The sequence below is a fragment of the Plasmodium berghei genome (assembly GCF_900002375.2).
Source record: "Plasmodium berghei ANKA genome assembly, chromosome: 12".
NCBI lineage: Eukaryota > Apicomplexa > Aconoidasida > Haemosporida > Plasmodiidae > Plasmodium > Plasmodium berghei.
Window position 1 is genome coordinate 1,105,496 of NC_036170.2, and position 23,577 is coordinate 1,129,072.

At 21.9% G+C, this 23,577-nt stretch overlaps 6 protein-coding genes across 6 annotated transcripts; 5 read left to right on the plus strand and 1 right to left on the minus strand.

Annotated features, from left to right (window-relative positions):
- Positions 1–1,053: 1,053 nt before the first annotated feature.
- PBANKA_1228400 (mannose-6-phosphate isomerase, putative) lies at positions 1,054–3,498 on the plus strand (the record flags this gene model as incomplete). The annotated part of the gene is made up of 1 exon (XM_034566357.1): positions 1,054–3,498. One exon carries the CDS (start codon positions 1,054–1,056, stop codon positions 3,496–3,498), a length of 2,445 nt encoding a protein of 814 aa, XP_034422962.1.
- Positions 3,499–4,314: 816 nt separating this feature from the next.
- Positions 4,315–8,894, minus strand: PBANKA_1228500 (sentrin-specific protease 2, putative; the record flags this gene model as incomplete). Its single annotated transcript, XM_034566358.1, has 3 exons — positions 4,315–4,441; positions 4,614–7,749; positions 7,895–8,894. The coding sequence occupies 3 exons, from the start codon at positions 8,892–8,894 to the stop codon at positions 4,315–4,317; spliced, it is 4,263 nt and encodes a 1,420-aa protein (XP_034422963.1).
- A 2,385-nt stretch (positions 8,895–11,279) lies between these two features.
- PBANKA_1228600 (conserved protein, unknown function) lies at positions 11,280–11,654 on the plus strand (the record flags this gene model as incomplete). The annotated part of the gene is made up of 1 exon (XM_034566359.1): positions 11,280–11,654. One exon carries the CDS (start codon positions 11,280–11,282, stop codon positions 11,652–11,654), a length of 375 nt encoding a protein of 124 aa, XP_034422964.1.
- A 1,166-nt stretch (positions 11,655–12,820) lies between these two features.
- Positions 12,821–14,524, plus strand: PBANKA_1228700 (nucleolar protein 10, putative; the record flags this gene model as incomplete). The annotated part of the gene is made up of 1 exon (XM_034566360.1): positions 12,821–14,524. One exon carries the CDS (start codon positions 12,821–12,823, stop codon positions 14,522–14,524), a length of 1,704 nt encoding a protein of 567 aa, XP_034422965.1.
- A 2,004-nt stretch (positions 14,525–16,528) lies between these two features.
- On the plus strand, positions 16,529–18,868 carry PBANKA_1228800 (protein kinase, putative; the record flags this gene model as incomplete). The annotated part of the gene is made up of 5 exons (XM_034566361.1): positions 16,529–17,612; positions 17,786–18,000; positions 18,117–18,234; positions 18,460–18,561; positions 18,678–18,868. The coding sequence occupies 5 exons, from the start codon at positions 16,529–16,531 to the stop codon at positions 18,866–18,868; spliced, it is 1,710 nt and encodes a 569-aa protein (XP_034422966.1).
- A 1,596-nt stretch (positions 18,869–20,464) lies between these two features.
- On the plus strand, positions 20,465–21,376 carry PBANKA_1228900 (von Willebrand factor A domain-related protein; the record flags this gene model as incomplete). Its single annotated transcript, XM_034566362.1, has 1 exon — positions 20,465–21,376. The coding sequence occupies one exon, from the start codon at positions 20,465–20,467 to the stop codon at positions 21,374–21,376; it is 912 nt and encodes a 303-aa protein (XP_034422967.1).
- Positions 21,377–23,577: the final 2,201 nt, after the last annotated feature.

Below are 23,577 nucleotides of genomic sequence, written 5' to 3' on the forward strand. Positions count from 1 at the left end.
AATACTTTATAACACTTTTTATTTTCAAATAGTTAGAAATTAAATTAAAAAGTAAAAATAAAGAAATAAAATAGCAACATTTTAAAAAAATCCGCCATGTAAAATTATAGAAATACTCATAACTTCATAAAAAAAATAAGCAGTTTCTATAATTATATTTTAATAGTTTCGAAATTTTTGGAAACGTAAAATATGTTATATATAGGCATGTATATTATGAAGATAATTTTATATATATATACATGAATATATTGCTTAATTCACACTTATTGACTCACATATCAAGGGTTATTATGTAGATTTATTTATATACATAAGCATATTTTTGTGTATGGTATATTATAATTTTTTACAAATATATTTGAATTAATTTGTCAAGTGTTTAAATATTTAAGTAGGTTTTTTTAATATTTGAATTAAACCAAGAAAAATAAACGTTGATATAATATTAAAGATACAAATCGAAAAAAATATAGTTTATGAATTACTATGTATTTTTTAAAAATTTTAAAATGGGGCACTTCAATTATTCGAGAGTATTATAACAATTTAATATTATTTAATTTTGAGTATAACTCAAGTTAACTATTTTTTTTATAAATATTTGAAACACACTTTTGAATGAAGAGAAAAATCGAGTGATATATATAACCAATTTAGAGAACTTTTAAATCACATATTTATATTAATTCGTTTTGTGTAAAAAATATTTTTTTCGCAAAAGAAGTTGGAATGATGAAATAATTGAACTTTATATTTTTTCATAATTCAAAAATAATAAGGATTTTTTTTCCTTTTTATATTTATACAATTTATATATTTTTTTTAATTAATTCAATCTCTGAATTTGTTGGGAATATATATAAATTGTATGTGTATATTTTTATGAAATAATTGGCATTTTATTTGTAAGAGGATTTAACAGTTTGTGGCGAACAAAAAATATATGTAACATGCATATACATCCATTATTTGTAAAAAAAAATTAAATATTGAAAGTGTATATAAATCAAGATAAATATTTTCGTGAGTTTATACAACAAAAAAAATAAAATGAAAACAAGAAAATTGTGCATAAATGAATGTATTCCATATGTACAAAAATATGATTGGGGTGAAGGAAAGGAAGGAATGGTTTATGATGTTATGAAAAATATAGTAAGTGATAATTATGAAATAATTAAAAAGAATATAAATAATTTTGAATATTTAAAAGAATATGCTGAAGATATAGAAAAAGATAATAACAATAATAATAGTAATAATAATAATAATGATGAAATAGAGAAGAATGAGAATAAATTAAAAAAAGAGACAATTGATAACACACCTCGATATGCTGAACTATGGATTGGGAACCATGAAAATGGTCCCAACTTAATTCGCTACAAAAATGGCTTTGTAAAAATCGGAGAATTTATAGATATATATAAAAATAAAAAAATTAAAAATAATAAAATATCAAAATATTTTTATAGAAACCAAGAAGGAAAAAATAAGGAAGATAGTACCAATGATGACAATTCTAATTTAAATGGAAATAACTCAAACGTTAATAATAGTGTAAATAATGAATCGAATAGTGAAAATAAAAGAAATTCTATAGCTTCAGATATAGCTGGAAATAATAATAAAAGAGAAGATAATTTTAAGAGATATTCTGACGGAGATTGTAAAGATATATCATATAATAATACTAACGAATCATATAACAGTATTAGTAATAAGAATGGTCATTTATTAAAAGAAGGATTTCAAGAAAATAATGATTTATTTCCATATCTTTTTAAAATGCTTTCAATAAATAAACCACTTAGTATTCAAATTCATCCAAATGAGGCTCAAACATTATATTTGAATACTGTGAATCCAAATGTTTATAAAGATAAAATTTTTAAAACTGAAATGTGTGTATGTATTAATTCTATGAGTTTATTATGTGGATATATTAATATATTTAAAATCTCGTTTTTGATAAAAAATATAAAGGAGCTCTATGATTTTTTTATGAGGAAAGACAATAATAGCCCTGATGCATGTGATAATGAAAATGATATAAAAATGGACAAAAGAGAAAATAGTAATGAAAGTTATAAAAGGGATAATAAAAAAATATTATTAAATGAAGAGTCAGAAGGAAAATCGAAAAATCACGAACCAGATGAATATGCACGAAAAAAAAATAACAACAATAACAACGAAGATAGCAGCAGAGACTTATTTACTTTATTCGATTTATTTGATACGAATAAAAACGAACATATAGAAAAAGTTGTAAATTGTTTTTCTAGAATTTATAAATATATAATTAATTATTCTATAAAAAGATATAATGAAGCTAATTGTGATATTATATCTATAATTGATAATTATGCAGAGTGTATACAAAAATATGTTTTTTATGAAGATTTCTTTCGTAGTTTTTATAAAAATGAAAATTTGCCGAAAGATAATATAAATATAGGTAATATTATAAAAACCGAAAAGGAAAAGTTGATCGAATTTTTTAAACAAAATAAAAATATTCCTGATATGATCGACTCAGATGTAGAAAAATATATAAATAATATAGATGAAAGTGAAGCACAAAATGAAACTCCTGAAAGTAATGAAAATAACTCTACAATGAGTATAAATAACGAGAATTTCTTTACAAGTATGAAAAAAATAAAATCACTTTATGAACATTTTTACAAATATTTAACATATAGAATATTCTTAGCAGAAAACGAAGTGTTAAACAAATATATGATTTCTATTATTACAAAAAATCCAAAATATTCTTCCTATATAAAAATTAGAGAAAAATTAAAAAAAAATGTTGACGAATTATATATAGATGCTTGTAAAAAAAAAAATTCAGAAAACTTATCTAAAGAAGCAGAAAATTATATTATAAATAATATCTTTGAAATATTAACTAATGTTTCTAAATTTTATCCAAATGATAATGGAAGAATATTTGTTTTCATATTACAACTAATTAATTTAAAAGATGGTGATGTTATATATATCAAACCTGGAGTTATGCATTCATATATTTCAGGCAATTGCTTAGAATGTATGACCAATTCCGATTTAGTTATAAGAGGTGGCCTAACAAGTAAAGCAGTTGATAAAGTAAATTTTATAAAATATGTTAATTATAAAAATAACCATCCTGTAATTTTAGAAAAAGAATTTATTAATTATAATATTATATCATGTAGTTATAAAAACATGAAATATTTCAAAATTCTATTTGTTAAAATTAGACCAGGAGAAATTGTCAATTATATGTTTTCAGAAACATCTTTTACATCTTGTATTATCCTTTCCTCAAATACAAAAACACAATTAAAAGGAAGAAAAAAAGAAAAAAAAAAAGCAAGTATCAAATCAATAAAAAAAGGAACAATTTTTGTAATTGCCCCTAATATTATGGTTACTATGTCAAATCTATATGAAAATAAAGAAGATGGAGATAAAGATTTTGTTTTATATTGTGCTACAGCATAATTTACTATATATTATAAAACATATTAGTATAGAAGTATAGGGTAATTTTTTATTTTCTTGGGTTAACTATATTATATATACTGGGGATATTATCTGAAATCGTAAAATTTGTTTCAAATATTTAATAGCATATTTGCTTAATCATATACTTTTTTCAATTAACACTAGTGTGCTACTCTTTGTTATTTTAATTGTGTACAATACTTTCAACAATTTTCTTTTTTTCCTTTTAAATTTTATATCGTTTTGGAACGTACACATATATATATATACCAAGTTTCGCTATATGATGAATTTTAAATTTTTATAAAAAAACGTTTTATGGCTTATGTATTATTTATTTTATATCCATTTTTTTTGGGGGAATAGCATACTATTTCTTAGCACGATATATTGTTTCCTTTTTTCACCAGTCTGCATGGCAAAATACCTTTTTAATTTATTTTCAAGCATGTTCTTTTATCGGAGTAAAACAAATTAATTTTTTATTTTTAATTGTTTTATTCTTTACACAGAACAGACTAAGAGATAATACTGGTGACAATCCTAATCCCTGTTTATTTTTTATACCTTTGCTTATACTTTATGTTTTATTTCATTATTCTTTCGTTTTTAACCCTTTAAATGATTAATTATTTTAAAGATATATAAACCGCTTATAATTTTACGATAAAAATTGTGAAATAAAGGATAAAATGTGTGTAAAACACTTGTAAGTTGACAAAAAAAATAAATATAAAATACTAAATGTATGCAAAACGAATAACAAGTATTTAATTGGATAAATAATAATATACCATGTGCCGAATCCTGAAATTAATTCCTTTGATTTTTGTCATTGCAATTCATTAAAAATAACAAATTTAAATTTTCTATATGTTTTTCTGATTTCCAATTTATGACATCTTTCATGTATAGAAGCATCTTTTTCATTTGCTTTCTCCTATGAACAAATAAAAAAAATGAAAAAAAAAATAAAATGAAATAATGGTGTAAAACGTCGAAAAGCGTTAAAAATGCCAAACAGGTTAGAGGCTAGTCTAAAACAAAAACAACTCCTAATATTAACAAATGAACATGTCATTATTTGCATGGTGAAGTTTTTTTTCTCTCACTTTGTGCATATGTCTTTATGGTCAAACCAAGGAGATGCATTATTTGGATAAATCTGTGCATACGAATTTTTACTAGAATTTTGAGGGGAGCAATTGAAAGTATATTTAGCATCGGAGTATTTAGTTTGAATATATTTATTAAAAGGGTTGATTAAATCGGTCTCAATTAAATGTATGTTTAAACACAAATGTAAAATAAAATAAATAATATATATACCACAATCATAGGTGTTATTTTGTTTGGGTATTATATTTGGATATACAAATTTAAAAAATATTTTAGGTTCATTACTTTCATTCCCACTTCTATTATTATGATAGGTATGAGAGGAAGAATCGCTATTTCCTCCAGAATTAGATAAAATATTATTATTTTTTTTTTTTTTTCGTTTTTCTTTTTTTATATAATCTCGATGAAATAAATGTTCTATATATTTTTTTAATTTTTCTAAAATTGTATTTCCTTTAGTTGATGGGAATAATGAATCAAGATATATCATATATACCAACTTTTCCTCTTCTATATTATTTTCATTTTTCCATTCTTTAGAATTTTGTTCATTCGTATTGATGCTTAAATTTGTTTTTTTATTTTTACAATTTTCGCTACTATCACTTATAGAAATGTAACTCAATTCATGATCATTTCTATCGCTTAAATATCCTGAAATCATCTTTTTCCTTCCCAATTTTTTTTCATCATGTTTAGCAATACACTTTTCGAATAAATCAGTCAAATCTTTATGTTTTTTTCCAATTGTTTTAAATGAATGTTTTATAACATTGTTTTTGTTATACCCTTGTATACAATATTTCTGGTCATTTAAAAAATAAGAATCAAGAGATTTACTTCTATATTTAGAAAATATGTTTCTTTCCTTATTATATTGAGAATTTAAATTTATGTCGATGTTTATAATTCGATCAGAATCGTCTAAAGTGTTTCTAAAAACAGCAGAAGATATATTTTCCTGAACATTGTCTATGACATCTTTATCATAAATTTTTTTGGTATAAAGGGGATAATATTTTTTATATTTCTCTTCATTTTTAATAATATTAGATGAATATTCTGTATTTTTATCTTGATTTGAATCACTGAAAGGGAAATAAATCAGAACTAAAGACCAATGTTTGTTATTAATGTTTATTGGAACAAACACGTATTTATATTCATAAATTTTTTTATTTAATTTTTTAATCCATCTATTTGTATTAAGATATGCTTTTGATGTATCATCATATAATTCAATTTTCTTATAAAAAAATGTATTAAAAATATATATATCATTTTTTTTATCATTTTCAATTTTACACCCATCATTATTATTGTTTCTGTTCAGTATATAAAAATAAATATAGTTATTAAAAAAATCTATAATTGAATCATCTATATATTTAAATTTATTTAAACGAAATAGACTACAATCATCAATTTTATAATTATTTAATTGCCATACATTTTTTTTTTCTACCATTTTCTCATTTATATACCAATTTAATATTTTTATATCGATACTTTTTTCTGTTTCTAAGAATTCTAATTTCGTTTTTTCAATATTAGTATAATTTTTATATAATCCTATATACAACTTAAGATTTTCAAAATATTTTATACGTATACTATTCGTATATATTATTTTTATGATATCTAGAATATTATTTACTTTCTGTTTTAAAAAGAAGCTTTTCTCATTTTCGTCATGCTCGTCATTTTCATCATTTTCGCCATTTTCGTCATTTTCCATTATATTTGCTCTATTTCGATAATCCATGCTCCTGTTTATCACATCCACATTTGTTATCTGTTTCTCACTACAATTTTCCAAAATATTTTGTTCAGAATTATTAAATTGTATCAAATTGAATTGGTCTGGAATTATTTCTTCGATGGATTCATTGTTTTTATTATCATAAGAAGAATCAGTGCTATTGTTAGATCGGGTATTTGGATTATGTGCATCATTGCATTCTTTATATGTTATATGTTTTGTACTTTCTGAAATTGTTAAATCACTTTTTCCATTTTTTACTAAATTTTCAAAATTAAGACAAGTATTATTATTTTTATTATCACAATATAGTTGATCTTTTTCAATTTTTCTTTTTTTTGAAATTTTTTTTTCAAAGTTATTTGTTTCTAACACATTCATTTCCGAATAACAAACAGATTTACCATGATAATTATTTGGGCATTCTTCTAATTGATGTTTTATACTCATTTTTATATTTGTTTCTTTTTCAAGCCCAACAGAATTACTCTCAATGTTTTGTATTATGTTTGTTTTTTCGTAATCCGCCATTTCATTTTTATTAGTTTGCTCTTTCAAAATATAAATGTTATCATCATTATTATGATAATTTTGAATATAGCATGCATTGTCGAAATCTATTTTATTATCAGTATTATAAATATTGATGCCTTTCGTTTTGTTTATTCCATTTTCTTTATCTTCTAGCAGATGCTTATATGAAAAACTCGAGGTTATATTATTTGTGTATTGTTGTGTGTTATTCTTGAATGTAACAGTTGACTCATTTTCATTTTCTTTATCTTGTGTTTTATCAGGAAATTTTATATTACAACTATTTTCTGGGACATTTTTTTTTTTTTTTTTTTTTTTTTTTCGAAAAGGAGATTTTCTCTTATTTTGATAAGTCCAAATATTCGAAATATCATGATCATGTAACTCTTTTGACATTTTTTGTAGGCTTATTTTTTTAAACATTACATATTTTTGTATTAAAACTTCTTCTTCTTTTTTTAAATTTAAATTTAATAATAACCATTTTATTTTTAAATTATTTCTTTTAAGTGGCATAATATTATTTTTTTTATTGTTTTTTTTATATTTATCTTCCTCTTTTCCTCCATTTTCTTCTTTCACTTTACCATTCCCACCATTCTCTTTAGTTATAACTTCGGTGTCACTAAAAAATAAATTAGTGCTGCATATACTTATATCACTTTGATAATTTTCTAATATATTACATGGTAATGCTTCGCTTTTAATTTTTCCAAATATAGGTGAATATTTTTTTCTTTTTGATTTTTTTAAATGTTCCTTTTCTATATATTCATATTTTTCGTCTTTGAGAAATCCTGTTATTTCTTTTACAGAATTTTCCTCATTATCTATAAACAAAAGAAAACGAAATTTTCAAAATAATGTGATTATAAAAATGTATAACGATTTTGTCATATCACTCAAAAATATAAGTATACTACAGAAACGAATAAAATGGAAATAATTATAAAAAAAAAACGTGCACATACACACCTTGGTTAATTCTGAAGAAATGGTTCATAAATATGTGAGCCGGTTCATGGAAATTGAGATATAACAATTTTATTTCTTTATTATTTACATTAGTTTTGTCTTGTTTATTCTCTGATTTCAAATTTATACTATTTTTATGAATCATATCGTTTTTTTTCACATACAAAATATGGTCATTGTTATTTTGATAATCTAACTCTTCTGCTATTAAATTTTTGTTTTGTTTTTGTGAATCAATATTATATTCTACCACTTTTTGATTTTTATTAAGTTTTTTTTCTAATATACTCTTTAAACTATCTAAAATTTGAGTATCGGTATTTTCTAATTTTGAATATTCAACAGTGGATATATCATAACTGCAATTTACACTATCAAACAATTTCGTGATGCATATTTTTTTTTCCAAATTAATTAAGTTTTTTTTATTTTCCTTTTTTATTTCTATATTATTTAATGAAGAAATGTTATAATTTTTATTATTTTGTAGAGTGTTGCCTATTTTAATTTCCCCAACAATTTTGACACTCTCATTAGATTTTTGTGAATATAAAGGTATTTTATTAATAGTATAATTTTTGTTATCCGTATTTTTATTTTCTACATATTTTCTTTGAACTTGATATATATATACTTCATTATTTTTTGTGTTTAAGCATAAGTATAACTTAATTTTTTTTTTTTTATAAAAATGATATAAATATTTATTTTTTCCTGAATTATTATTTGTGCATGGATAAAAAGACAATATTTTGGAATTACCACAAATATAAGAAATAAGTTCTACAATTATAAAATCATCATTTTTTTCATATATGAATTCATTACTTTCATCCGAAGATAATATTTCGCACAATTCGTTATCACAAATGTTGGTCGTTTTGTTTTCTTCTTTTTCATTTGTAGTCATTTTATATGTGTTTTTTTTTTCAAAAGAATTCACCATATTTTTATTATTTATTTCACTTTTATATTTATATAATTTTTTTTTGTTTTTCATGCTTTCCATGATTTTTTTATTTATTATATATTTTTTTAAATATTTTTACTGTTTATATCACACACTTTTAAAACACAAATGGTGTTACAAATAAAGCACATGATACATATATCATTGTAACTGTTGAAAATATTATTATTTTATTTAACTTTATTCTTTAAAAAAATTATACAACCTTCCTATTGTTTGGATACTATTATTTAAACTTTTAAGGAGGATTAGATGTATCATTAGAATTTGCTACATAGTTTTTTTTTCAATTATATATTTGTAATCATGTGTTATATAATATATGGAATAAATTACAAAGTTATTCTAAAAATATAATAAAAAAAGAACAAACCAAATTATTATACTAATAATAATAGGCATACACAAAACAATTTAAGTACTTTCAAATGACATTTTATTCGTAGTATATCATTAAATAGCCTTATAAAAATGTAACAATTAGTGTTGTCTTAATATGTACAACACCCACATTAATTATATGTATATAATATATTTCAACGAAATTTGATAAAATAAATGGTGTGGTGATATATATATGTATATAATTAAATTAAAGTTAAAGAATAAATTTATACTATATATAAAATAATTGTCATATTGTAAAAAGTGGCATAAAATATTTGACTCTCTTAAATATGATTAAATTAAAGATATTTAATTCTATAACATGTATGTATGTATGCATGTATGTATGTATGTATGTATATATTTTTTATACAAGCATTTAATGTTTGCCGCAATCTATGAGAATATATATAGGCATATGCCAAATGCCTTTTAAAAATATAAAAACAAATATATATACATATATATGTGTAATTTTTATTTTTATTTAACGGGAAAAATAGTGTAATTAAAGACACCAAAATATGCTTAAAGCATATTGATTAAAAATTTGCGGCATATAAGTGTAATATATAAATATGTAAGCAAACGTGCATATAAATATGTGGGTAACTGGTATAATGAATATATATATATAACTGTATACACAAGTATATTATTAATATACTATATGTTTATATTTTTATTTAAGTATTTACACAGCGATCTAATATATAGCAAAATCAATTACTTTTTATTTGTTAAAATTACATTTTCCCTATTTTTAATTAATTAGTTTTAATTTGGTCATAATTAAAAAAAAAAAAAAGCAAAAAAAAATGAAATGTCTATCAAATTATTTGAAAAAAAAATCCACAGATAATGTAAAAATATACTACTGGTTTTTGAAATGAAAGTATTATAAGCTCATGAATTTATAGATACAAATATATTTACCCATAATGTAATAACACATTATAATAATATATATTTTTTAGCTTATTTGGTGCTTATACACATTTTTTTTTAATTCGCACTTGAAATAAACATAAAAATGTATTGCATTTTTTTCGCCAAATATAAGAACAAAAAAAGTAAATTATAGCATAAAGTGGAATTTTTTAAATAATCTCATAAACTTTAAATAAATTAATAAAAAATAAAGAATATGACAAAATAAATGAAATAAAAAAAAAGCAAACTAATGAGGCATACACCATTAGCTTTCAAAATGTCATATTATTATTCATAATATTTAACAAAATCAGTATATATACTAAAAAAAACAACTAAGAAAACAAACAAAAATCATGTTTATTTTAATCCCAAAGTATATTATCTTTAACATATATTTTTTAATAAAAGTATAAATTTTTTTATAATTTAATTAAATAATATTATTTTATATATTCATAATGAAATATACACATTCAAAAATATATTTGTATACGTTATATGCGTAAATAATAGTATATGCTTCCCACCTAAATTAAACAAAAATAATTAAAGTAATTATTTTTGAATTATAAAGCATTATAACTTTAGAAATATAGGAACATTAAGGAAGTTGGAATATTCAAAAGTTTTATGATAAATAAAGAAAAGATAAATGATAAAGGGAATAAAAAAAGTGCGAGCATACATACATATGTAAAGGAATAAACAGAAGCACTCAGAGAGAACAAATCACTATAACAAAGAATAATTATATAAAGAATTAAAAAATATAAAATAAACATTTCTTATTATTTTTTGAAGTATTAAAGTAATAATATAAATTTGTGCTGAAACCTATATTTTTTTGTTTCCTCCATGTTTACCTATGTTTTGAGTATTTATAGAATAGTACCATAAATAAAGCCTTATAAATTCATATGTGTGCAATATAATTCAAAAATCGAGATATAACATACGCTCTAATGTATATAATATATATATTTATGCGTGTGTATACATATAAGAACAAATATATTCATCAATACAAGTAAATATTTTCATACACACATTTACAAGTATGCATATTTTATAAATATTTTTTTTGTCAGGAAAATGGATATAAATTTAGAAGAGAGAGCATATACGTCGCCTATGATGCGCTATATATACAGGCATCATAATATGATAAATAAAAAAAATGGTGAAACAAAAAGTAATGATTTTATACCCTTCAGTATTAGATTAGGCAGTCTACCAATAAGCAATGCCAGTAATAATAAGTATATGTCGAATTTAAATTCTTTAAATATAATAAATATGTTACCATTATCTTTATTTTCAAGTTATAATAGTAACAACATGACTTCAACAGATATTTTGTTTTTACCCAAATTTTCAACCTTTTTATTTTTTACTATACCTATATTTGTCATGTTACCAAATTTAACCTTATATACAAAGCATTGGTTTTTCTTTGCCCCAAAATAAAATTATAAGAATTCACAATTTGCTCTCCGCATGCATGTGGATATACATATAAGATGAAACAGTGAACCTTTTCCCCCCCCTTTTTTTTCATGTTTTTAGTTTACTACATACTTAGAATTAAACTATTTTTCTTTTATTAAAATCTTCCTAATGCATTATATTAAGGTTTATTGCTAATCCAATATTCATATTATATTTTAATATGTTGTCCCAAATACGCATATACAAAATTAAAGTGTTAAGGGGCGTTTACCAAATCCATCTAATTTATTTAATTACAAAATATAACACTATGTTTTATATTCTACACAGTTTATTTGGTATATATATTGTCGTTTGAATAAATGAATGGAATGGCATTTTATAAGTCAATGGTTATGAAAATATACATTATATAAAATGGTATATTGATATGCAATTGGATGAAAATAATATATGCTTATTCATTTATGGAGTGAATAAAATATATTCCATAGAACAGCATTATTCTTTTTTTTCCCATCATTTATTTATGTAACTATAATTCGGAAAAATATATATAATAAAATAAATCACACCCTTTGAAAATCATGAAAAAAAAATATATATTTCATCATATATAAAATAAAATTGATAAATCATATAATTTTTTTTCATAAAAATAGTAAATTCCTTTTTATATTTATATTGAATATTTTTGAAGTATAAAAAATAAAATATATCATTATGTAAATTATGTCATGCATATATAACCATATGGCCAAAATTGAAATTTTATTTTGATGTTGCAAAAAAAAAAAAAATTAATTGCATACAAAATTTCGAAAAATACCAAAGAAATTTGCTAAATAATTTATACTTTTTTATTTAAAAATTAATGAAATTAGATGAAATGACAAAATAATATATTCCTGAGTATTAATTTATATTGTTCAAGAAGAAAACAAAACATAGAGTTATGTCGTTATTATAATCAGGAAATAAAAATTGCAACAAATATTTTTGGAATAATAATTTTGATTGCTTTTTTCCATTTTACGTATAGGATTGGAAAGAAAACTTATTTCATCCTTTAAAAAAAAATAGGGTAATAAAAAATAAATTTTTAACTTATAGTGAAATTGCTTTGATTTGTTAAGTTTGAATGGGATTAGAACTAATAGAAATGAAACAAACGAAACACCAAAATGATTAAATCGTTTATAAATAATGGAATAAAAATATATTCGCTGACCTCTGGAAAGCTAAGTCCAGATAGCTATGGTAATACAAATTTTGATGCGAAAAAAAAAAAAAAAAATTCAGTAAATGATAATGGTGATAATTCAATCGAAGTATTACATGATTTAGAGTTTTCACAAAAAAGTGATGATATAAAAATTAGTGATGATGGAAGATATTTATGTGTAAGTGGTATGTACCCCCCACAAGTTGGACTATATGATACTAGTGAATTATCAATAAAACATAGAAGGCATTTTGATGAAGAAGTATTAAATTTTGTATTTTTAACAAACAATTATGAAAAGCTAGCTTTTTTATGTAAAAATAGATATCTTGAATTTCATAATGCTGCTGGAAAATACCATAAAATGCGAATACCAAAAGAGGGAAGAAGTTTAATGTATAATAAGGAATCAACTAATTTATATATTAGTGCTTCCTATGAAGATATATATATATTAAATTTACAAAAGGGATGTTATGAAACTTCAATTAAAACCAAAAATGAACAAAATAATTTTATTTGTAAAAACATGCAATTACCTATATTTTGTACAGGAGGGTCTGATGGATATTTAGAAATATGGGACGAAAGAGAAAAAAAAAGTTTAAATTTTATAAATGTAAATGAATATGAAGAGTTAACAAGTAGCTGTTTTTCAGATAACGGATTAAAATTAGCAGTAGGATCAAGCAAAGGAATTGTAAAACTTTTTGATATAAGACATAGTAAACCTCTTTTAATTAAAGACCATTGTAACGATGTCCCGATTAAAAAAATTGAGTTTCTTAAAATTGATAATACTAAACCTTCATATATGGATACTACCGGATTTTATAGAAACACATATAATAATAATAATGATGATGATGGAATGTGCAATAGTGGAAATAGCTTTTCTTGTAATGAGTTAATAGCTTCATGTGATGAAAATTGTATAAAAATTTATTCAGAGGTTCAAAAAAATATATTATCATTACAAGTAATAAACTTTGATGATGGTAAAAAAAGAAATAATAAGAAAATAAAATTGTTAAATAATGAATGTGTAAATATAAATTCTTTTACTTTTTATAAAAATTCTGGATTATGTTTTATTCCATGTGATAACAAAAAGGTTTTTGTATACTTTATACCATATATTGGAATAGCACCAAAATGGTGTAATTTCCTTGATAATATAACTGAGGAATTAGAAGAAAAAGAAAAATATAAAAAGGATGATATATATGACATAAATAATAATAACAATTCCAATGATGCATTTGATGATTATGTATTTTTAACAAATCAACAAATCGAACAATTAAATATAAGTCATATGAAAGGAACAAAAAATTTAATTCCTTATTTACATGGATATTATATTCCTAGCAACATTTATGTAGACATTAAAAGTGTTATGCAAGAAAATGATTTAGATTCTTATAAAAATAATTTAATACAAAAGAAATTACAACAAAAACAACAAATGAGAATATCGGATAAATCAAATATATTAGTAGATAAAAATTATGTTGATAACTTATTAAATAAAGTGCAAAAGAGAATAGACAAAAAACAAAAAGCGATAGTAAATGCACAAGAATTATTACAAGATGACAGATTTAATAAATTATTTTATGATCCTGAATATATGGTTGAAACAGTGGATTTAGATAAATAAAAATAAATCAAATACAATTTTTATGATTTTCTTTTCAAAAAAATTTAGTGTATATTCTCTATATATTCATATTTTTGTTCCCACACTTGCATAGTTAATTTCAATATTATCTGCGTGGCACTCCTCTTTTTTGTAATCCCCACATGTTGTGTTTTTGTTGTTTCTATTAAGTTTAATTTGTTTAATTTCCCCTTTTTTTGTTCCATTTATTATATTGTTTTGCATCCATTTTTTATCTGTTTTCAAATTAAAACTTTCAAAAAATATGTATTTTTATAATTACTCATTAAGTCTATACTATAGTTAAATGGACTTATATACAAATGAGTTCATTATTTTTTAATCATATAATTTTATTTTTGGTGCTATTTAATAATACTCCTTTTAAGTAGGGAAAATAACATCATTACTTTCGTATAGTAAAATATATCCATATAAAATTGTTATTTTTGTTGTATAATATAAATTAAAAGAACAACAAAAAAAATAAACAAGTTAAGAAAGAAATGAATAATTACTATATTTCATGTCCATAAAAGAGGGATAAAAATATTATATTTTCAGTGTGTACCAATTTTATTTTATTAAAAATATATAATATTTTTTATAATTTTGTAAACATTTAAAATTATTTATAATATGAATATTGCCTCTTAGTAATTCGAAATAGTTGTATATATTTCTTACATTTTCATAGTAAGCATTATTTTTTTCATTTATTTCATTTTGGGTTTTTTTTACACGCCTATCCCTCTTATACTATTTTCTTTGGTTATTCAATTTAATCCTTTCAATCTAAATATATTTTCCACTGTTGTAATATATTTTTTTGAATAAATTTCTATCCACATTATGTGTTTTTATAACAGTAGTATAAATTGTAACAATTCAAAAAAAAAAAAATAATCAAAAAAAAACATAGAAAACGACACTTAGATGTTACACCATATCATTTAGTATAAAATTTGAGAAACAAAATAAAAAAAAATTTAAATAAATAAACGTCACAATATGTATATATATATCAAGATTTATTTATGGAAAATTTATAATATAATTTATTAGTGTGTGTTTTTTTTTTCATATAGTGATGTGTGTAGAATCTAAAAATTTACAATGTCAATTTTTTTCTAATTGAAGAATAAAATATATTTTTAAGTTGATTTAGTGTTTTTTCTTTTTTCTAAAATAATGAATCTGTGTAAATTATTTTATGTTATTTTTTTTTTGTTTTATTCCTTGTTCGATTTAGATAATTTATTTTCCTTTCATTTATTACTTTTTTTATATTTCTCTTTCTTTTTTCAGTGGTCAAAGTTATCAATTTGTTTAGATTGGATATCGTTCTAACATTTCTTAATTCATTTTTTTTATCAATAGTTTATTTATACTATATATTTACACAAATTTTTAGAGATTTATGAATAAAATATGAAAAGCACACATTTTTTTAGGAAAATATAACCATGTTGTAGTAAATGCATACAGTTTTCCTATTCTAAATATATTGTGAACTAAATAGTTTAGAGACATTGTCAATTGTTATTATAATGCATAACTATCTGATTATGTATGGTTCTCATACTTTAAAGAAATGCAATAAACTTGTAAATATACCAACTTGATATCAACGATCTTTTGAAAAAACACAAATGGCAAACTTTAAAAAAAAACACGAGTACAACTTTTAAACATACATGTAATACATATGTGTATCCACATGCATATATGTACTTCCTGCCATTTTCATATTCGAGATTTAACTAAAGAACTGCTATATTTTTTTATTAGGGAAAAGGTAAAATCAAATTATTAAAAAAAAAAAAAATTATGCAAAAGTGATTATGTAATATATGTGCATTTACTTTGTTTATGTAACACTATATGCATATATATGGGTAATAGAAAAAAATAAATTAAGACAACTATTATAAATATATTTTATAAAAATAAAATATTAAATTAACAATCAAAAAATATAAAAAAGAAGAAAAAAACAATAAAATGAATGTAAGACACTATAAAAAAAGTAATAATAACATAATAAAAGAAAAAAAGAAAAATAAAGAAAAGACCAAAGATAATGTAGCAAATCAAATTGAACACGTGAAGAGCCTCCCATATGAACGTACAGAAACTATAGCATATGATTCAAATAATGAAAATAATAAAATCCAAACAAATAAAAAAATATGGAATAATGAAGATGAAGATCCTTCTATTCATAGAACAAGTTATGGCTTAGAAAAAAAAACAACTTATAATGATGATATATGGAATTCATATGAAAGGCTGCCAACCACTCAATTTTTAAATAATAGCATTGAAGATAACAGTTTGAATAATAATATTGACTATGGTTCATATAATAAACACGATACTAATGTTTATAATACACAATTTTTTGATAAAAAAAAAAGTGAAATTTATTTAAATACAAATATCAATGACGATCAAACATTAACAAATGATGAAATAGAAAAGAGAACCATGCGTACATGCAATAATGTGAAAGCTACCCAAAATAATTTAAATTTAATAAATAAAAATAAAAATCCTATATTAACCAATAAAGAATCAAAATGTAATAAAATGCGCATTCGAACTGATCAAAATTATTATGAGAAAATACCCCTCAAAAATAAAAATGACCATATTAAAAAAATGAAAATCTTCAATGATTTGAATTCTTTAACCGAATCGATAAGTGACATACAAAATGAATCTGAATCCCGAAATGATGAATCTAATGAGCCAAATCTTAAGAAAATTATAAAACCATATGATAAACCAGTGGCAGAAGTAAATAAGCCAATATGTAATGGAGTAACGATATTTTTTAAAGGTGATAGACGATTTTTTAATTTTAATATACCACAGAATGAAATGATCGAAAAAAAAGATCTTGAAATTATGGAATTTATAAGTGAAGGAAGTTTTGGAGCTATTTACAAAGCTATGTGGAATAATCAAATAATTGCTTTAAAAAAATTTAACTCATCCATGACTTTAGAGGGAATGAGGTCGATAGCCAGGGAGATTAATGCCTACAGATCGATTTCACATAAATATATTGTTAAGTATTATGGTACGGTATTTATAAATACTATATATTCTTATTATCAATATATACTCTTGAAATGTAAATATTTTCTTTCCCTTAGACAAATATACGTTGTTCGAAATTACCTTTCTTATTCTGTCCGATATTTTAAATTAATTTTTTTTAATGTTTTTTCTCCTTTTATTTTTTATTTATAGGAGTCTGTATAGACAGCGATTTTATTGGAATAATTTTAGAATATTTTAGTAAAGGGAAAATATTTGATACTTTACACAAAGGAGAGTTTAATTTAACTTATGAATTGCGTCTAAGAATGTGTACTCAATTGGCAGAAGTAATGAATTATCTTCATGAGGATAAGAAATTGGTGCATCGTGATTTAAAAACTAGCAATATTTTGTTTGATGATGAGGTAATAAGAAATATATATATAAATGAATATATATTTTCGCATAAAACATTTATCTTTATTATCACTATATATTACTTCCATTTATCCCCCCTCACATTATTTTATTTTGTCAATAGTATAATATAAAGGTATGCGACTTTGGGAAAACTATGAAGTTATCAGATAACGGAACGGTTATATTAGAAGACAATGGAGGATCCATAGGATACATGGCTCCGGAATGTTTTATTGAAGGTACTAGCATAGTTCATATGTGTATGTATTTTTATATTTTATTTGTTTCTCTTAACAATTCAAAATAAGTTATGATTGCATTCGACATACACATATATATGTTTATATACCATTTTAACTCGTTTAATTCCATCTAATATATATATGAACATTTATATCAATGTGCCATACTTTAATTTGTATCTTAACCATATATGACCTTTTATATGTGCCCATGTTTCATAGGAAATACAATAACTGAAAAATCCGACATATGGGGCCTTTCTTGCTGTTTTATCGAAATATTTTTTAATCAAGTCCCATTTCAAAATATAAAAGAAAAAGAAGGTAAAAAATATTGAATTATTTTTTACATAATCTTTGCCGCAATATGTATGAATAATATGTGTAAAAATGCAGAACGTAATACGATATTTCGTTTTTCTTTTCGTAATTTTTTTCAGATATAGTTGTAGAAATTTTAGTAAATAAAAAAAAACCAAACATTCCAAAATGGTTCAACCCAGAGTTCACTGAAATAATCAAACGCAGTTTTAGCACTAACCCATCGAAACGACCATCATGCAAAGAGTATTTAAACTTGCTGCTAAAATACTCACCAAAAACTAATGCAGAACACCCTGAAATATCATAGAAAATTCGTATTTGTATTTCTACCAGCAAATAATTAAACGATTAATTTATCCATAAAGGAATATATATTTTTCTTATATATATTTAAATATAATTTTTTTAATTAACATTGTTTTGTCTAATTACAAATTTGTCTTATTAAAAATAAGGCGACTTAAAATTTACTCATTAAAATGCGCAATATATAGATCAATAAATTGCATAATTATAAGCACATTTTTTAATATATTTTCATTTTTTTTATTAAATTATCTTTAATTCGCATTAATGTTGTAACTAACTTTTTTAAATGCCAATTTATATATAAAAATAGGGCATTTTATAATTAAAACTTTTTTGTTTATTAACTATGGAAATATTAATATTTATAATTTAAAAAAAACACAAAAATATCAACAATAAATAAAATAAATTGGCTCGCGTAATACGCATATAAATATTTTAATTGTACAAAACCGAATAACAATAATATAACAATATGCGGATGAACATTAAAAATTTATAGAAAATTTTATAAATTCTTTTAAATCCCCGCATAATCATGTTACATAATTATATATGTTACTCCATTAATTATTTCAAAAGCTAATTATAAAATTGTGAAAACTATTCTTAAATACCAATATGGAAAACTTATATATAAAATGCGTATAACGGATATATTCATTCCATTTATTTTCCATAGAAAAAGCCTATATATGGGTATTAATATACAAGCAACGAACGGGATATATTATAATTTAAATGCACGCATACAGGGATAAATTAATATATTCATATATATATACCATTTAAGAGAGCAAGTTTGTTATAATGTGTTAAAAATTAATCATAACTATATATACTAACGTTTTTATCAATCGTGATTGCATTTATGATATTTAACATATATAAATTATAAAATATTTTGTAAAACCCTATAATATATAATCATTAGACAAACGATATTAAAAAAAACGATAGTAGACAGCTAAAATACAATGATATAAAAAAAAAAAATAAAACTAAAAATATAGCTACTTATATCTAGATTTTTATACTATAATTTCCTGATTGTTCATACGGAAAGTAAAAAAACATCTAGCTATTTTTATAATTATTTGTAATTAGCTACACTCTCTTAAATAATTAACAAAACAAATATATAAAAAATAATATATTTTTTAATTGATTGTCTTAATATATTTAATTTGTTTATTACTATTTTTATTATTTGAACTATATTTTATTTCGATATATTTTTCATGTAAATTTTTTTTGTTAGTATATTCTATATTAAAAACACTATATTAATTTTTTTTTATAATTTTATATATTATAAAAACATTTTTAATGATTATTTTAATTTTTGAATAAGATTGTACTTGTTTGCGTTTGTTTTCATTAATTTGTTTTTGTCTATATTTTTTATATACATGTAAACAATTTTAAGCTTGGATATATGCTTAATTATATGCACTCTATATTATATTTCCAATTCCTTTGATTTATTATTTTGTAAACTTTTATTTTATTTTATTTTATTATTTTTATAATAAGAGATATTTAAAGCTTTCCTCACCCACAAAAAATATATATAATAAAATAAAAATATATAATGAAGAGTGTTAAAGGAATAACATATATATTTTTTTCATTAGCCTTTATTAGCATTTGTATGTGTCAAAAGGTTAATGTTGTTTCACATAACGTTACCCCTAGAGTTGATTCAGATGAAAAACTTATTACTTGTGTAACTGAGTATATAATTAAAGGAGATTTGGGCATTGATGATGGGGGGTTTTGTGATAGTAGTATAAACTCATTACCTCCAACTGAATCATGTAATAATGGAGGATCAGAGAAACCTGAAGGACCAACGCCAGGGAATTACTGTGATAATTATTATGACATCACCTTAGTTGTAGAAAATTCAAGTTTTGTTCAAAAAGATTATTGGATGAAGGGAACAATCCCATTTTTAGAGTCAATGGCAAGAAATGCAAGAGTTAGTAAAGATAAAGCACATATGTCTATTATACTTTTCGCGGGAACACAAAATTTGATAGTTCCATTTACCGATGAAATAAGCCAAGATAAAGAGAAATTAATTGAAAAAATTAGAACACTTGATGACGCGGGAACAGATTCTAATACATTATATGTTTATGCTTTGGAATATGCATTCGAAAAAGTTATATTCGGAGAGGGTACAAGAAGTGATGCCCCGAAAATTGCAGTGCTATTTTATTATGGATTTGACTATGGAGCAAACAAAAGCTTAATACCCGATGTAGTTGAAGATTATAAACAAAGTAACATAAAACTGATAATTGTTGGTATTGGTCTAACTCTTAGGGAAAATGCGTTATTACTTGCTGATTGTAAAAGCGAAGGTGATTGTCAAAATGCCATATTCCAACCTTGGGATTTTGTAATACCTGCAGCAGAACAAGTAAAAGAAAAAATATGTAACAAAAATAATCCTTCTTCACTGACGTCTGAAAGAAAAACGACGATAAAAAATTAAAATTATTATAATGCCTTATTAGAAACCGAAACATATAAACATAGGGGCTTTATGGTTAGTTGTGAAATAATAAATGCTCAATTCAAATGGAAATTAACGTTATTTTATCATATCATTCTTGGGAATACATAGTCATAATCCCATTAAAATATTATCAGATGGACAATCAGCCAATAGTATATCTTTTTTCTTTTTTTTGTTTTTTTCTCGTTTTTAAAATTTTTTTTTGTGGAAATATTTTACCAAATTTTCATTTATTTTTGTTTTTAATTGACACTAACAATGCATAATATTATTAAGTATCTATTCCCATTAAATGATTAACCACTAATCACCATTTTTTATTTGTAATGTTATAAATAAGTATTTTAAAAATCGAAAAACATAAAAATAAGTACTTTAAATGCCCGAAAACTAAAAAACATGTTATATAATAAAAAAATGAGCTTATATAGATAATATATATTTCTGCATATATAGACATATGTATACACAGATTTATACTACACTTTTTGTTAAAATGGTTAAATGCGCTTGTAAAAAATGAAAAAGTATAATAAAAAGTTACTATATATATTAATATTATAAAAAATTATATTTAAGCAAAGGGGGTAAATGTACTCTTAGAAATACGAATTATAAACACAAAACTCAAATGCATTTTTTTAATACATCACGCCCTTAAAATATAGGGATGAATACGCAAAAATAATATTGGGAATTTTACTACAATAAAAAAAGAAAATATTACAAGTTACCGATTCTAGTAATTTAATTAAAAATTGACATATATGCACACATTTTTTGTTCTGGGTAGAGAGTACGATTCTCCTATATTCAATGCATAAAGAATATATTTGTAATATTATAAAAATTAATAAAAAATAATTAATATTTTATTATAATTAAAAAAAATATACAATGATATTATAGTGATGTATGTGAATAAAGGTTTATTTTTTTTTGTAAGTAGGGTAATGGTTGTGATGTGAATACTAAGTTAGGAAAGTAACGGTAACCAAATAATGTTCCCTAAAATTTAATTAAAAATAAATTTTTGAATTATGAAACCGCTAATTGCTTTCTGGGAATTTTTATTAAATTTTTTTTCATAAATATAAAAGAATAATGATTAAAAGAATACATGCTTATAAATGAGGGAATATTCATATAAGAATAAAAGTATTTTTAATATATTACATATAATGCAATTATATTATCCCTGTAGTTATGGAAAAATTATAAATTTTTGGTGAAAAAATATTTGGATTATATTTTGATAAACTTGGGGGTACTATATATAGTAAAATTAATATTATATTAAGGTATATATTTACACATTATCATATACCATTCGTACTTTTATTTAATACAGTTATATTGGTAGATACATGATATTATATGTAATAATTTTTTTTATTATATTTGTAATTAGAAAGATATGACCATAAATCCATAATAATATATATTTTACAAGTAGAAAATATTATATGTATATATACAGGAGAAAAAAGCATAATGTTATTATATTGACATAATAAAATTCAAAAAAAGTTGCTATAAAATTAGTAACTTATATTATTGCTATGCTTTGTCTTCTGATTTTATTGACTAAATTCTGTATTACTACACAACTATATTAAATATATAAAATTTTGAAATTTTTTTTTTTAAAAAGTTAGACTTTTTTATAATAAAAGCTTTGGCATTACTAAATGATCAGTACTACCATCTAAAATTGATTAAAAATATATGGTTTTATTTTAATCGTGCTTTACTTTGTGCTTTCATTGTTTGATTTCTTTTTTTACATAAAGTAATTTAATAAATATCATGATAATAGGATCATAGTTGTAGTTTCACATATAGTATATATAATACAGTTGTATTATAAAAAATATTTATTAAATCTAACTTTTTAATAATATATAAAAATTTATTATATGATCATAAAATTGTTAACATTTTATTAAGAGCAAATAATTTATAAGTGTAAAAAAGGTAATTATAAAAATTTTTATTATTAAGAAAAATAACAAAATAATAATAAATTTTTTATTTGTTATATTTTTTTTATTTTGTTATTTTATCAGAAATATATTCTATATTGAAAGAAGAAGCTTCGACTATATTTCTATATATTATTTGATACTTTATTTTTTTTTATTTCTAAGGTTTTATTATCTCGTTATAAATTATTA